Source organism: Salmo salar, chromosome 14, assembly GCF_965601325.2.
Source record: "Salmo salar chromosome 14, fSalSal1, whole genome shotgun sequence".
In the NCBI taxonomy this organism is placed as follows: domain Eukaryota; kingdom Metazoa; phylum Chordata; class Actinopteri; order Salmoniformes; family Salmonidae; genus Salmo; species Salmo salar.
The window spans coordinates 78728857-78746806 of record NC_138304.1 but is presented as its reverse complement, the minus strand read 5'-3'; the positions used below and the strand labels follow the sequence as shown (position 1 = coordinate 78746806).

At 36.2% G+C, this 17950-nt stretch overlaps 1 protein-coding gene across 3 annotated transcripts in view; it reads left to right on the top strand.

Annotated features, from left to right (window-relative positions):
* The window catches only part of LOC106570233 (uncharacterized), a 65918-nt gene that overhangs the window by 40841 nt on the left and 7127 nt on the right, over positions 1-17950 (top strand). For all 3 annotated transcript variants that reach the window (XM_045694750.2, XM_045694749.2, XM_014142332.3), the window contains 16 exons: positions 210-263; positions 348-401; positions 547-600; positions 13662-13766; positions 14583-14627; positions 15138-15215; positions 15335-15370; positions 15492-15590; positions 15790-15825; positions 15932-16045; positions 16519-16572; positions 16745-16852; positions 16991-17044; positions 17247-17300; positions 17518-17571; positions 17745-17798. In XM_045694750.2, the coding sequence (XP_045550706.1) occupies positions 210-263; positions 348-401; positions 547-600; positions 13662-13766; positions 14583-14627; positions 15138-15215; positions 15335-15370; positions 15492-15590; positions 15790-15825; positions 15932-16045; positions 16519-16572; positions 16745-16852; positions 16991-17044; positions 17247-17300; positions 17518-17571; positions 17745-17798 (1053 nt within the window). The remainder of the gene's footprint in view (positions 1-209; positions 264-347; positions 402-546; positions 601-13661; positions 13767-14582; positions 14628-15137; positions 15216-15334; positions 15371-15491; positions 15591-15789; positions 15826-15931; positions 16046-16518; positions 16573-16744; positions 16853-16990; positions 17045-17246; positions 17301-17517; positions 17572-17744; positions 17799-17950) is intronic.

Sequence of the window (17950 nt, the reverse complement as noted above, 5' to 3'; positions counted from 1 at the left end):
ATTGTTGAATTCCATTTTAATGTCTGGATTCCGTGATTCCGTCGGCGTTCTCTGCACCTTATATTTTATAGGACTCTACATAAGGTGTCATCCATTGGAAAATAGAAAATCAAATTTCGACGTAATTTGACATACTATAGTGAATGATATCAGCGTCCTTCATATCCATAAATGACTGGCAAGTTTGTTTGTTATCCCCTTCAATTCAGGGCCCTAAAGGAGACATTGGCCCTAAAGGAGAGACTGGGAGACAAGGAGACCCTGTAAGGTTTGGGTCCTTAAGGCTGTATATTTGATAATACTTTTACATATAGACAGCTGTGAATGAAGCCTTGTTTCTCTTCCAGGGTCCTCCAGGATTGCAGGGTACACAGGGCACCCGTGGACTGCCTGGCAATGTGGTAGGTTCATTTTGTGGAAATGACAACCCAAAAACATTTTATACATATGGAATTTGTGTGTTGGTGTTTGAGGACGTCCCTAATGCTTTAAACTAACCTTTAACCTAAAGTGTGCCTTGAACTTCTCTCTCTGTCTATGACACAGGGCATCCCTGGAACCCTTGGACCACCTGGAATAGCTGGACAGAGAGGAGAGAGGGTCAGTAATCTTATCACTGCTATATGCATCAAAACACATGTGATCTCAAATGTGTTGTAATAGGGACATCATGTTGTAACTCATGTGTTCTAGGAACAACATATTGTAACTCATGTGTTCTAGGAACATCATATTGTAACTCATGTGTTCTAGGAACATCATATTGTAACTCATGTGTTCTAGGAACAACATATTGTAACTCATGTGTTCTAGGAACATCATATTGTAACTCATGTGTTCTAGGAACAACATATTGTAACTCATGTGTTCTATCATATTGTAACTCATGTGTTCTAGGAACAACATATTGTAACTCATGTGTTCTATCATATTGTAACTCATGTGTTCTATCATATTGTAACTCATGTGTTGTAACATATTGTAACTCATGTGTTCTAGGAACAATATATTGTAACTCATGTGTTCTAGGAACATCATATTGTAGCTCATGTGTTCTAGGAACATCATATTGTAACTCATGTGTTCTAGGAACATCATATTGTAACTCATGTGTTCTAGGAACATCATATTGTAACTCATGTGTTCTATCATATTGTAACTCATGTGTTCTAGGAACATCATATTGTAACTCATGTGTTCTAGGAACAACATATTGTAACTCATGTGTTCTATCATATTGTAACTCATGTGTTCTAGGAACAACATATTGTAACTCATGTGTTCTATCATACTGTAACTCATGTGTTCTAGGAACAACATATTGTAACTCATGTGTTCTAGGAACATCATATTGTAACTCATGTGTTCTAGGAACATCATATTGTAACTCATGTGTTCTATCATATTGTAACTCATGTGTTCTAGGAACATCATATTGTAACTCATGTGTTCTAGGAACATCATATTGTAACTCATGTGTTCTAGGAACATCATATTGTAACTCATGTGTTCTATCATATTGTAACTCATGTGTTCTATCATATTGTAACTCATATGTTCTAGGAACATCATATTGTAACTCATGTGTTCTAGGAACATCATATTGTAACTCATGTGTTCTATCATATTGTAACTCATGTGTTCTATCATATTGTAACTCATGTGATCTATCATATTGTAACTCATGTGTTCTAGGAACAACATATTGTAACTCATGTGTTCTATCATATTGTAACTCATGTGTTCTAGGAACAACATATTGTAACTCATGTGTTCTATCATATTGTAACTCATGTGTTCTAGGAACATCATATTGTAACTCATGTGTTCTAGGAACAACATATTGTAACTCATGTGTTCTAGGAACATCATATTGTAACTCATGTGTTCTAGGAACATCATATTGTAACTTATGTGTTCTAGGAACATCATATTGTAACTCATGTGTTCTAGGAACATCATATTGTAACTCATGTGTTCTAGGAACATCATATTGTAACTCATGTGTTCTAGGAACATCATATTGTAACTCATGTGTTCTAGGAACAACATATTGTAACTCATGTGTTCTATCATATTGTAACTCATGTGTTCTAGGAACATCATATTGTAACTCATGTGTTCTAGGAACATCATATTGTAACTCATGTGTTCTAGGAACAACATATTGTAACTCATGTGCTCTATCATATTGTAACTCATGTGTTCTATCATATTGTAACTCATGTGTTCTAACATATTGTAACTCATGTGTTCTAGGAACAATATATTGTAACTCATGTGTTCTAGGAACATCATATTGTAGCTCATGTGTTCTAGGAACATCATATTGTAACTCATGTGTTCTAGGAACATCATATTGTAACTCATGTGTTCTAGGAACATCATATTGTAACTCATGTGTTCTAGGAACATCATATTGTAACTCATGTGTTCTATCATATTGTAACTCATGTGTTCTAGGAACATCATATTGTAACTCATGTGTTCTATCATATTGTAACTCATGTGTTCTAGGAACATCATATTGTAACTCGTGTTCTATCATATTGTAACTCATGTGTTCTAGGAACATCATATTGTAACTCATGTGTTCTAGGAACATCATATTGCAACTCATGTGTTCTATCATATTGTAACTCATGTGTTCTAGGAACATCATATTGTAACTAATGTGTTCTAACATATTGTAACTCATGTGTTCTAGGAACAACATATTGTAACTCATGTGTTCTAACATATTGTAACTCATGTGTTCTAGGAACATCATATTGTAACTCATGTGTTCTATCATATTGTAACTCATGTGTTCTAGGAACAACATATTGTAACTCATGTGTTCTAGGAACATCATATTGTAACTCATGTGTTCTAGGAACAACATATTGTAACTCATGTGTTCTAGGAACATCATATTGTAACTCATGTGTTCTAACATATTGTAACTCATGTGTTCTAACATATTGTAACTCATGTGTTCTAGGAACAACATATTGTAACTCATGTGTTCTAGGAACATCATATTGTAACTCATGTGTTCTAGGAACATCATATTGTAACTCATGTGTTCTAGGAACATCATATTGTAACTCATGTGTTCTAGGAACATCATATTGTAACTCATGTGTTCTAGGAACAACATATTGTAACTCATGTGTTCTATCATATTGTAACTCATGTGTTCTAGGGACAACATATTGTAACTCATGTGTTCTAGGAACATCATATTGTAACTCATGTGTTCTAGGAACAACATACTGTAACTTATGTGTTCTATCATATTGTAACTCATGTGTTCTATCATATTGTAACTCATGTGTTCTAGGAACATCATATTGTAACTCATGTGTTCTAGGAACAACATATTGTAACTCATGTGTTCTATCATATTGTAACTCGTGTTCTAGGAACAGCATATTGTAACTCATGTGTTCTATCATATTGTAACTCATGTGTTCTAGGAACATCATATTGTAACTCATGTGTTCTATCATATTGTAACTCATGTGTTCTAGGAACAACATATTGTAACTCATGTGTTCTAGGAACATCATATTGTAACTCATGTGTTCTAGGAACATCATATTGTAACTCATGTGTTCTAGGAACATCATATTGTAACTCATGTGTTCTAGGAACATCATATTGTAACTCATGTGTTCTAGGAACATCATATTGTAACTCATGTGTTCTAGGAACATCATATTGTAACTCATGTGTTCTATCATATTGTAACTCATGTGTTCTAGGAACATCATATTGTAACTCATGTGTTCTATCATATTGTAACTCATGTGTTCTATCATATTGTAACTCATGTGTTCTAGGAACATCATATTGTAACTCATGTGTTCTAGGAACATCATATTGTAACTCATGTGTTCTAGGAACATCATATTGTAACTCATGTGTTCTAGGAACATCATATTGTAACTCATGTGTTCTATCATATTGTAACTCATGTGTTCTAGGAACAACATATTGTAACTCATGTGTTCTATCATATTGTAACTCATGTGTTCTAGGAACATCATATTGTAACTCATGTGTTCTAGGAACATCATATTGTAACTCATGTGTTCTAGGAACATCATATTGTAACTCATGTGTTCTAGGAACATCATATTGTAACTCATGTGTTCTAGGAACATCATATTGTAACTCATGTGTTCTAGGAACATCATATTGTAACTCATGTGTTCTAGGAACATCATATTGTAACTCATGTGTTCTAGGAACATCATATTGTAACTCATGTGTTCTAGGAACAACATATTGTAACTCATGTGTTCTATCATATTGTAACTCATGTGTTCTATCATATTGTAACTCATGTGTTCTAGGAAGATCATATTGTAACTCATGTGTTCTAACATATTGTAACTCATGTGTTCTAACATATTGTAACTCATGTGTTCTAGGAACAACATATTGTAACTCATGTGTTCTAGGAACATCATATTGTAACTCATGTGTTCTAGGAACAACATATTGTAACTCATGTGTTCTAGGAACATCATATTGTAACTCGTGTGTTCTAGGAACATCATATTGTAACTCGTGTTCTAGGAACAACATACTGTAACTCATGTGTTCTATCATATTGTAACTCATGTGTTCTAGGAACAACATATTGTAACTCATGTGTTCTATCATATTGTAACTCATGTGTTCTATCATATTGTAACTCATGTGTTCTAGGAACATCATATTGTAACTCATGTGTTCTAGGAACATCATATTGTAACTCATGTGTTCTAGGAACATCATATTGTAACTCATGTGTTCTAGGAACATCATATTGTAACTCATGTGTTCTAGGAACAACATATTGTAACTCATGTGTTCTATCATATTGTAACTCATGTGTTCTAGGAACAACATATTGTAACTCATGTGTTCTATCATATTGTAACTCATGTGTTCTAGGAACATCATATTGTAACTCATGTGTTCTAGGAACAACATATTGTAACTCATGTGTTCTAGGAACATCATATTGTAACTCATGTGTTCTAGGAACATCATATTGTAACTTATGTGTTCTAGGAACATCATATTGTAACTCATGTGTTCTAGGAACATCATATTGTAACTCATGTGTTCTAGGAACATCATATTGTAACTCATGTGTTCTAGGAACATCATATTGTAACTCATGTGTTCTAGGAACAACATATTGTAACTCATGTGTTCTATCATATTGTAACTCATGTGTTCTAGGAAGATCATATTGTAACTCATGTGTTCTATCATATTGTAACTCATGTGTTCTAACATATTGTAACTCATGTGTTCTAGGAACAACATATTGTAACTCATGTGTTCTAGGAACATCATATTGTAACTCATGTGTTCTAGGAACATCATATTGTAACTCATGTGTTCTAGGAACATCATATTGTAACTCATGTGTTCTAGGAACATCATATTGTAACTCATGTGTTCTAGGAACATCATATTGTAACTCATGTGTTCTATCATATTGTAACTCATGTGTTCTAGGAACAACATATTGTAACTCATGTGTTCTAGGAACATCATATTGTAACTCATGTGTTCTAGGAACATCATATTGTAACTCATGTGTTCTAGGAACATCATATTGTAACTCATGTGTTCTATCATATTGTAACTCATGTGTTCTAGGAACAACATATTGTAACTCATGTGTTCTATCATACTGTAACTCATGTGTTCTAGGAACATCATATTGTAACTCATGTGTTCTATCATATTGTAACTCATGTGCTCTATCATATTGTAACTCATGTGTTCTAGGAACAACATATTGTAACTCATGTGTTCTAGGAACATCATATTGTAACTCATGTGTTCTAGGAACATCATATTGTAACTCATGTGTTCTAGGAACAACATATTGTAACTCATGTGTTCAAGGAACAACATATTGTAACTCATGTGTTCTATCATACTGTAACTCATGTGTTCTAGGAACAACATATTGTAACTCATGTGTTCTATCATATTGTAATTCATGTGTTCTAGGAACATCATATTGTAACTCGTGTTCTAGGAACATCATATTTTAACTCATGTGTTCTATCATATTGTAACTCATGTGTTCTATCATATTGTAACTCATGTGTTCTATCATATTGTAACTCATGTGTTCTAGGAACATCATATTGTAACTCATGTGTTCTAGGAACATCATATTGTAACTCATGTGTTCTATCATATTGTAACTCATGTGTTCTATCATATTGTAACTCATGTGTTCTATCATATTGTAACTCATGTGTTCTAGGAACAACATATTGTAACTCATGTGTTCTATCATATTGTAACTCATGTGTTCTAGGAACAACATATTGTAACTCATGTGTTCTAGTCATATTGTAACTCATGTGTTCTAGGAACATCATATTGTAACTCATGTGTTCTAGGAACATCATATTGTAACTCATGTGTTCTAGGAACAACATATTGTAACTCATGTGTTCTATCATATTGTAACTCATGTGTTCTATCATATTGTAACTCATGTGTTCTAGGAAGATCATATTGTAACTCATGTGTTCTAGACATATTGTAACTCATGTGTTCTAACATATTGTAACTCATGTGTTCTAGGAACATCATATTGTAACTCATGTGTTCTAGGAACATCATATTGTAACTCATGTGTTCTAGGAACAACATACTGTAACTCATGTGTTCTATCATATTGTAACTCATGTGTTCTAGGAACATCATATTGTAACTCATGTGTTCTAGGAACATCATATTGTAACTCATGTGTTCTAGGAACATCATATTGTAACTCTGTGTTCTAGGAACAACATATTGTAACTCATGTGTTCTATCATATTGTAACTCATGTGTTCTATCATATTGTAACTCATGTGTTCTAGGAACATCATATTGTAACTCATGTGTTCTAGGATCATATTGTAACTCATGTGTTCTATCATATTGTAACTCATGTGTTCTAGGAACATCATATTGTAACTCATGTGTTCTAGGAACATCATATTGTAACTCATGTGTTCTAGGAACATCATATTGTAACTCATGTGTTCTAGGAACAACATATTGTAACTCATGTGTTCTAGGAACAACATATTGTAACTCATGTGTTCTAGGAACATCATATTGTAACTCATGTGTTCTAGGAACAACATATTGTAACTCATGTGTTCTATCATATTGTAACTCATGTGTTCTAGGAACATCATATTGTAACTCATGTGTTCTAGGAACATCATATTGTAACTCATGTGTTCTAGGAACATCATATTGTAACTCATGTGTTCTATCATATTGTAACTCATGTGTTCTAGGAACATCATATTGTAACTCATGTGTTCTAGGAACATCATATTGTAACTCATGTGTTCTATCATATTGTAACTCATGTGTTCTATCATATTGTAACTCATGTGTTCTATCATATTGTAACTCATGTGTTCTAGGAACAACATATTGTAACTCATGTGTTCTATCATATTGTAACTCATGTGTTCTAGGAACAACATATTGTAACTCATGTGTTCTATCATATTGTAACTCATGTGTTCTAGGAACATCATATTGTAACTCATGTGTTCTAGGAACAACATATTGTAACTCATGTGTTCTAGGAACATCATATTGTAACTCATGTGTTCTAGGAACATCATATTGTAACTTATGTGTTCTAGGAACATCATATTGTAACTCATGTGTTCTAGGAACATCATATTGTAACTCATGTGTTCTAGGAACATCATATTGTAACTCATGTGTTCTAGGAACATCATATTGTAACTCATGTGTTCTAGGAACATCATATTGTAACTCATGTGTTCTAGGAACATCATATTGTAACTCATGTGTTCTATCATATTGTAACTCATGTGTTCTATCATATTGTAACTCATGTGTTCTAGGAAGATCATATTGTAACTCATGTGTTCTAACATATTGTAACTCATGTGTTCTAACATATTGTAACTCATGTGTTCTAGGAACAACATATTGTAACTCATGTGTTCTAGGAACATCATATTGTAACTCATGTGTTCTAGGAACATCATATTGTAACTCATGTGTTCTAGGAACATCATATTGTAACTCATGTGTTCTAGGAACATCATATTGTAACTCATGTGTTCTAGGAACATCATATTGTAACTCATGTGTTCTATCATATTGTAACTCATGTGTTCTAGGGACAACATATTGTAACTCATGTGTTCTAGGAACATCATATTGTAACTCATGTGTTCTAGGAACATCATATTGTAACTCATGTGTTCTAGGAACATCATATTGTAACTCATGTGTTCTATCATATTGTAACTCATGTGTTCTAGGAACAACATATTGTAACTCATGTGTTCTATCATACTGTAACTCATGTGTTCTAGGAACATCATATTGTAACTCATGTGTTCTATCATATTGTAACTCATGTGCTCTATCATATTGTAACTCATGTGTTCTAGGAACAACATATTGTAACTCATGTGTTCTAGGAACATCATATTGTAACTCATGTGTTCTAGGAACATCATATTGTAACTCATGTGTTCTAGGAACAACATATTGTAACTCATGTGTTCAAGGAACAACATATTGTAACTCATGTGTTCTATCATACTGTAACTCATGTGTTCTAGGAACAACATATTGTAACTCATGTGTTCTATCATATTGTAATTCATGTGTTCTAGGAACATCATATTGTAACTCGTGTTCTAGGAACATCATATTTTAACTCATGTGTTCTATCATATTGTAACTCATGTGTTCTATCATATTGTAACTCATGTGTTCTAGGAACATCATATTGTAACTCATGTGTTCTAGGAACATCATATTGTAACTCATGTGTTCTAGCATATTGTAACTCATGTGTTCTATCATATTGTAACTCATGTGTTCTATCATATTGTAACTCATGTGTTCTAGGAACATCATATTGTAACTCATGTGTTCTATCATATTGTAACTCATGTGTTCTAGGAACAACATATTGTAACTCATGTGTTCTATCATATTGTAACTCATGTGTTCTAGGAACATCATATTGTAACTCATGTGTTCTAGGAACAACATATTGTAACTCATGTGTTCTAGGAACATCATATTGTAACTCATGTGTTCTAGGAACATCATATTGTAACTTATGTGTTCTAGGAACATCATATTGTAACTCATGTGTTCTAGGAACATCATATTGTAACTCATGTGTTCTAGGAACATCATATTGTAACTCATGTGTTCTAGGAACATCATATTGTAACTCCTGTGTTCTAGGAACAACATATTGTAACTCATGTGTTCTATCATATTGTAACTCATGTGTTCTATCATATTGTAACTCATGTGTTCTAGGAAGATCATATTGTAACTCATGTGTTCTAACATATTGTAACTCATGTGTTCTAACATATTGTAACTCATGTGTTCTAGGAACAACATATTGTAACTCATGTGTTCTAGGAACATCATATTGTAACTCATGTGTTCTAGGAACAACATATTGTAACTCATGTGTTCTATGAACATCATATTGTAACTCGTGTGTTCTAGGAACATCATATTGTAACTCGTGTTCTAGGAACAACATACTGTAACTCATGTGTTCTATCATATTGTAACTCATGTGTTCTAGGGACAACATATTGTAACTCATGTGTTCTAGGAACATCATATTGTAACTCGTGTTCTAGGAACAACATACATTAACTTATGTGTTCTATCATATTGTAACTCATGTGTTCTATCATATTGTAACTCATGTGTTCTAGGAACATCATATTGTAACTCATGTTCTAGGAACAACATATTGTAACTCATGTGTTCTAGGAACAACATATTGTAACTCATGTGTTCTAGGAACATCATATTGTAACTTATGTGTTCTAGGAACATCATATTGTAACTCATGTGTTCTAGGAACATCATATTGTAACTCATGTGTTCTCGGAACATCATATTGTAACTCATGTGTTCTAGGAACATCATATTGTAACTCATGTGTTCTAGGAACATCATATTGTAACTCATGTGTTCTATCATATTGTAACTCATGTGTTCTATCATATTGTAACTCGTGTTCTAGGAACAACATATTGTAACTCATGTGTTCTAGGAACATCATATTGTAACTCATGTGTTCTAGGAACATCATATTGTAACTCATGTGTTCTATCATACTGTAACTCATGTGTTCTAGGAACATCATATTGTAACTCATGTGTTCTATCATATTGTAACTCATGTGTTCTAGGAACATCATATTGTAACTCATGTGTTCTAGGAACATCATATTGTAACTCATGTGTTCTATCATATTGTAACTCATGTGTTCTAGGAACATCATATTGTAACTCATGTGTTCTAGGAACATCATATTGTAACTCATGTGTTCTAGGAACATCATATTGTAACTCATGTGTTCTATCATATTGTAACTCATGTGTTCTATCATATTGTAACTCATGTGTTCTATCATATTGTAACTCATGTGTTCTAGGAACAACATATTGTAACTCATGTGTTCTATCATATTGTAACTCATGTGTTCTAGGAACAACATATTGTAACTCATGTGTTCTAGGAACATCATATTGTAACTCATGTGTTCTAGGAACATCATATTGTAACTCATGTGTTCTAGGAACATCATATTGTAACTCATGTGTTCTAGGAACATCATATTGTAACTCACTGTGTTCTAGGAACAACATATTGTAACTCATGTGTTCTATCATATTGTAACTCATGTGTTCTATCATATTGTAACTCATGTGTTCTAGGAAGATCATATTGTAACTCATGTGTTCTAACATATTGTAACTCATGTGTTCTAACATATTGTAACTCATGTGTTCTAGGAACAACATATTGTAACTCATGTGTTCTAGGAACATCATATTGTAACTCATGTGTTCTAGGAACAACATATTGTAACTCATGTGTTCTAGGAACATCATATTGTAACTCGTGTGTTCTAGGAACATCATATTGTAACTCGTGTTCTAGGAACAACATACTGTAACTCATGTGTTCTATCATATTGTAACTCATGTGTTCTAGGGACAACATATTGTAACTCATGTGTTCTAGGAACATCATATTGTAACTCGTGTTCTAGGAACAACATACTTAACTTATGTGTTCTATCATATTGTAACTCATGTGTTCTAGGAACAACATATTGTAACTCATGTGTTCTATCATACTGTAACTCATGTGTTCTAGGAACATCATACTGTAACTCATGTGTTCTATCATATTGTAACTCATGTGCTCTATCATATTGTAACTCATGTGTTCTAGGAACAACATATTGTAACTCATGTGTTCTAGGAACATCATATTGTAACTCATGTGTTCTAGGAACATCATATTGTAACTCATGTGTTCTAGGAACAACATATTGTAACTCATGTGTTCAAGGAACAACATATTGTAACTCATGTGTTCTATCATACTGTAACTCATGTGTTCTAGGAACAACATATTGTAACTCATGCGTTCTATCATATTGTAATTCATGTGTTCTAGGAACATCATATTGTAACTCGTGTTCTAGGAACATCATATTTTAACTCATGTGTTCTATCATATTGTAACTCATGTGTTCTATCATATTGTAACTCATGTGTTCTATCATATTGTAACTCATGTGTTCTAGGAACATCATATTGTAACTCATGTGTTCTAGCTCATATTGTAACTCATGTGTTCTATCATATTGTAACTCATGTGTTCTATCATATTGTAACTCATGTGTTCTAGGAACAACATATTGTAACTCATGTGTTCTAGGAACAACATATTGTAACTCATGTGTTCTATCATATTGTAACTCATGTGTTCTAGGAACATCATATTGTAACTCATGTGTTCTAGGAACAACATATTGTAACTCATGTGTTCTAGGAACATCATATTGTAACTCATGTGTTCTAGGAACATCATATTGTAACTTATGTGTTCTAGGAACATCATATTGTAACTCATGTGTTCTAGGAACATCATATTGTAACTCATGTGTTCTAGGAACATCATATTGTAAATCATGTGTTCTAGGAACATCATATTGTAACTCCTGTGTTCTAGGAACAACATATTGTAACTCATGTGTTCTATCATATTGTAACTCATGTGTTCTATCATATTGTAACTCATGTGTTCTAGGAAGATCATATTGTAACTCATGTGTTCTAACATATTGTAAGTCATGTGTTCTAGGAACAACATATTGTAACTCATGTGTTCTAGGAACATCATATTGTAACTCATGTGTTCTAGGAACAACATATTGTAACTCATGTGTTCTATGAACATCATATTGTAACTCGTGTGTTCTAGGAACATCATATTGTAACTCGTGTTCTAGGAACAACATACTGTAACTCATGTGTTCTATCATATTGTAACTCATGTGTTCTAGGGACAACATATTGTAACTCATGTGTTCTAGGAACATCATATTGTAACTCGTGTTCTAGGAACAACATACATTAACTTATGTGTTCTATCATATTGTAACTCATGTGTTCTATCATATTGTAACTCATGTGTTCTAGGAACATCATATTGTAACTCATGTTCTAGGAACAACATATTGTAACTCATGTGTTCTAGGAACAACATATTGTAACTCATGTGTTCTAGGAACATCATATTGTAACTTATGTGTTCTAGGAACATCATATTGTAACTCATGTGTTCTAGGAACATCATATTGTAACTCATGTGTTCTCGGAACATCATATTGTAACTCATGTGTTCTAGGAACATCATATTGTAACTCATGTGTTCTAGGAACATCATATTGTAACTCATGTGTTCTATCATATTGTAACTCATGTGTTCTATCATATTGTAACTCGTGTTCTAGGAACAACATATTGTAACTCATGTGTTCTAGGAACATCATATTGTAACTCATGTGTTCTAGGAACATCATATTGTAACTCATGTGTTCTAGGAACATCATATTGTAACTCATGTGTTCTAGGAACATCATATTGTAACTTATGTGTTCTAGGAACATCATATTGTAACTCATGTGTTCTAGGAACATCATATTGTAACTCATGTGTTCTCGGAACATCATATTGTAACTCATGTGTTCTAGGAACATCATATTGTAACTCATGTGTTCTAGGAACATCATATTGTAACTCATGTGTTCTATCATATTGTAACTCATGTGTTCTAGGAACAACATATTGTAACTCATGTGTTCTAGGGACATCATAGTGTAACTCATGTGTTCTAGGAATAGCATACTGTAACTCATGTGTTCTATCATATTGTAACTCATGTGTTCTATCATATTGTAACTCATGTGTTCTAGGAACAACATATTGTAACTCATGTGTTCTAACATATTGTAACTCATGTGTTCTAGGAACATCATATTGTAACTCATGTGTTCTAGGAACAACATATTGTAACTCATGTGTTCTAGGAACAACATATTGTAACTCATGTGTTCTAGGAACAACATATTGTAACTTATGTGTTCTATCATATTGTAACTCATGTGTTCTATCATATTGTAACTCATGTGTTCTAGGAACATCATATTGTAACTCATGTGTTCTAGGAACAACATATTGTAACTCATGTGTTCTAGGGACCTTCTATTGTAACTTGTGCTGTATGAATGACTATGCTATGTGTTCCAGGGAGAGTTGGGGAAGGAGGGTCGTGCTGGCCCCCCAGGCCCTCCTGGAGATGCAGGCATACAAGGACCCCCTGGCCTACCAGGGAAGGGCAAAGACGGACAGAACGTAAGACACAGAAACATCACTCTGTATAAGACGTTCAAAACTCGTTGTTACTGCTAGCAGTTTCTCCTGTCCGTGTGACCACGATAACCAAGGTCAAGAGTTTAGCCTGGTCTGGTGACGTAGTGAGGGAAATCTCCTGACTGCAGAGTTCACACACATCTAACTTGACTCTAAGAAATATGAACCAGAGTTTGTTGGCACTTATCCAATCAGGCAATTAAAACCTCAGGCTCTGGAGTTTCAAATGAAAGCCCTTTGCATCCTGTACAGGTATTGGCTGCACATGTACATAAATCAACATGCATTTAAATACAAGCATATTAAAATAGGACTGGTTATGTTAGTACCGTACAACCCACATTATACAGTTATGCCAGTGGTTTGACCTGGAACCTGTTTACTTATTTTCTACACCACAGGCATATGGTGATAGTGCTGAGAAAGCAAACAAATAGCACATACCCAGTTTGTGCTTTTATCACATGAAACTAATGAAGGAACCCAGCAGGACGGTGTACAGGTGCTGGGTGTGTGTGGTTTATAACAGTTCCATTTTACTACTGTCAGCTGCTGGCCCATAACACATAACCCTAGCCTCAAAAGTATTGTACAGGGAATATAGGGGCACATAACCATCATGCATACAGCAGTACATTACACTAGTTGACTATTCTCCACTATGTTAAAGTGGTTTCTGTTACCGTAGTCCAGGGAGGTGGAGGACCACATGTCCTGCTATAAGACTTTAAATGCTTAGTGTTTGATTTGACCAGCCAGTGGGCTCATAATAGTGTTATGTGTGATATTATATTACAGGGTGACCCTGGACAGCGGGGAATTGAAGGACCTCCCGGACAGAAGGTAACTCATTTTTAAGTTGGGTTGGGGGAGGAGGGGTAGGGAGAAACAGTGCTTTGAAGCCAGATTCTATCTGGTGACAAAGCAAAAAATGATTATTCTCTAGCATAGGAAGAAAATGATGAATTTTGGTTGCTCTAAAGCAATTTTCTGTGACACAATGATTTAACGACAACTTTTTGAGGAGCAGGAGAGAGAATTCTGTTGTTGTTAAACCATCCTCCCTGGTCACCTTTATGATTGACACACTGAATACTGAAACTTCAGATTGGATTCTCTGTTAGAAATAAACACACGTGATGTATCTTGCCTGAGCAGCGAAGACCTGCAGAGATCAACAACCACTCGGCTCAGCACAGCAGAACTCTCTGAGCCAAACGTTACGATATTACAGTAATGTCATTAGAAAGTATTGGCTATTGCATTAACAGGACACAGTGTACCCTAGATGGATGGTGAACAAGGTTCTGTTGGTGTCTTACTGGATGGTAACCAAGGTTCTGTCTGTTCCAGGGCCAAATCGGGTCCCAGGGACTTCAAGGGGTTCCAGGGGACAGGGGACCTCCAGGAGAAGGCAAAGTCGGACCCCCGGTAGAGACACACACACACACACACACACACACACACACACACACACACACACACACACACACACACACACACAGGCACATTATTTTGAACATGTCTGAGAACATATGTATCTTTTACAGGGACCTTCAGGGCCCAATGGTGCAGTTGGATCACCGGTAAAAACATTTTTTACATTTTGTCATAATTATGCTCAGCCTTAGTGTGACAAAGTGAAAACGTAAACTGAGTAATGTTCAAATAAAAGTTAAACTGACTGCTGTTTGTTTCCTGGTTCAGGGCATGAGAGGTCTGCCAGGTGTCGCAGGTGCACAGGGACCTGCAGGACACCATGGTTTACCAGGACGACCAGGAGAGAAGGGATCCCCAGGAGAGCCAGTAAGTTGACCAGTACAGTAAATGGGGTCGGAAACGTCCCAACAACACAGCAAACTGAGACCAAATATTGTACCTTCACTATACCGTACCTTCTTTGTCACGGCACTGACGTGAGGCTCACCGATGGGGATGTGATTATCAGTGTAAAGTGTATCAGTCCAATCAACCTTTGCATAATAATGGACGCAATCTCTTTCAGGGAGCAGCAGCAGACTTGTCAGATTTGAATCTGAAGGTAAGGAGGAGAGCCCCACTACCTTAGTACTGTTGCCTCTATCTTGTTAAATCATCCTGACACGGACATATTCTTTCATCGCTAAGTGTTTCTCCTTGTCCTTCAGGACGTGTGTTCAGACTGCCCAGCCGGACCCCCGGGACAGCCTGGTCTCCCAGGGACACCAGGAGACAAGGGACCCGCTGGACCCCCAGGGAAGAACGGACAGGACGGGTACCAAGTAAGGACAAAGTCATAGTACCATGCTATTCCATCTGTTGTCTGATAAAGGTATTCCTTACTGGGAGACGCACATCCTGAATCATTATGATCCTTTCCATACCGCTTCTTCATGCTCGAAAAACACTGCAAAGGGGACTTTGTATAACTTCATAGAAGTAGTATGCCTCAGACAGCAGCCTAGGAGAAGAGTGAGGAGTCTCCTGTATCCATCACACTGTGTTTGACTGAAGTGGCCGGAAGCTAACAGCCTGGCTCTCAGCATCGTTAGGCTTCCTGTCCTCCGGGGGGGGGTGCAGTGAATGATCAGGACCTGGAGACAGTGCTGCAGATGGTCTTTTTAGAGAGCCAGAGATGGGGAGAGGGAGAGAGAGGGGGGGAGAGACGAAAGACAAACAGACCAGAAAGAGAGATGTAGAGAGAGAGCCTTTAGTTGCCCAGAGACTGATGGTGTCTCTGTCATTATCATTACAGGGCCAAGCAGGCCCGACCGGACCCACTGGACTCCCAGGAGTCAACGGCGAGAAGGCAAGTCCTCCTCAACCACACCCGTTTATCAACCACACACATTCATCTTCCATAGAATATGAATTATCGAGTTGAAGACCTGAAAACATCCTGTGGTTCGTGTGTGTTATGTCACCTGCCGTATAACACAGTGGCCAGAGGCGATATGTATTATTTGTTCTTCGTTCCACAGGGTGTGAAAGGTGATAGAGGACCCCAAGGAGGACCTGGAGACAAAGGTGAAAAGGGTCACACCGGACCCCCTGGCCACCCCGGTGCTGCTGGCATCATGGGGAATCCTGTGAGTACCTGTACCTGCCTGGTGGTGCTAACAGAACCTACCATTATCCCATCATCTGTCAGCCTGCTCTTTTTGCTATTTAGTATCGCCAGTAGAATGAATGTTCTTTCTGACTCTTCACTCTTTGTCTCTCTGTAGGGTAACGACGGTCAACCCGGCCCCATCGGTCCCCCAGGAGCCCCTGGAGAAAAAGTCAGGATGTTGTCAATATGTTTTATTTCCAGACAGCTTATTACACTCCATGTCATCAGTTTTCTACCGGCCTCATCCCACTGGCTGGCCATATAGGTCAACTGGGAGTGTTGTGGCAGAGGACATTAATCGTCATAGTGCTGTTGTTGATTTATCATGGTTGAAACTGTGGAACTGTCTTGTGTTTGTTTTGTCTCTGCAGGGCAAGGAGGGGATGAAGGGAATCCAGGGGCCACCAGGTCTCCCAGGCTTAATGGTGAGAAACAACGTTGATCAAGTTTTGTGAAGGACTCGAAATGACCTGCTAAAGACTTCAAATAGTATTGGTGTGATAGTAACAATACCACTATAACCTCGCTTTCAATCTGTCCATGAAAACACACGTGTCATTTATGGAGTGGAATGTGAATAAACAGTTTGAAACCCAAGGCTAACAACAAAAAGGCTAAAAGCTGAATAACCTTGTTCCACAGGGTCAAATGGGTAAAATTGGCAAAGATGGCCGACCAGGAGAACAAGGAGAACCTGTGAGTACACATGATATGGCCTGACTATATTCCCAGGATATTCTGTATGTTCTGTATATCCTGTTGGGGCTTGATCAGCCATAATGGTCCCTTTTTATACATGGCACAATATGTGTCCCCTTCATATTTACATCATTCCCTTGGTGTGTAATCTAACTCTGTTGTAATTTCAGGGTAAACAAGGAGAGACAGGACCACCAGGACAACCAGGTCTCAGGGGAATGCCTGTAAGTAACTAGGTCCCGTGTGGCTCAGTTGGTCGAGCATGGCACATGCAACGCCAAGGTTGTGGGTTCGATTCCCATGGGGGACCGGTATGAACAAAATCACTCTGAATTAGAGTGTCTGCTAAAATGTACAAAAAATGTGAATGTAACCA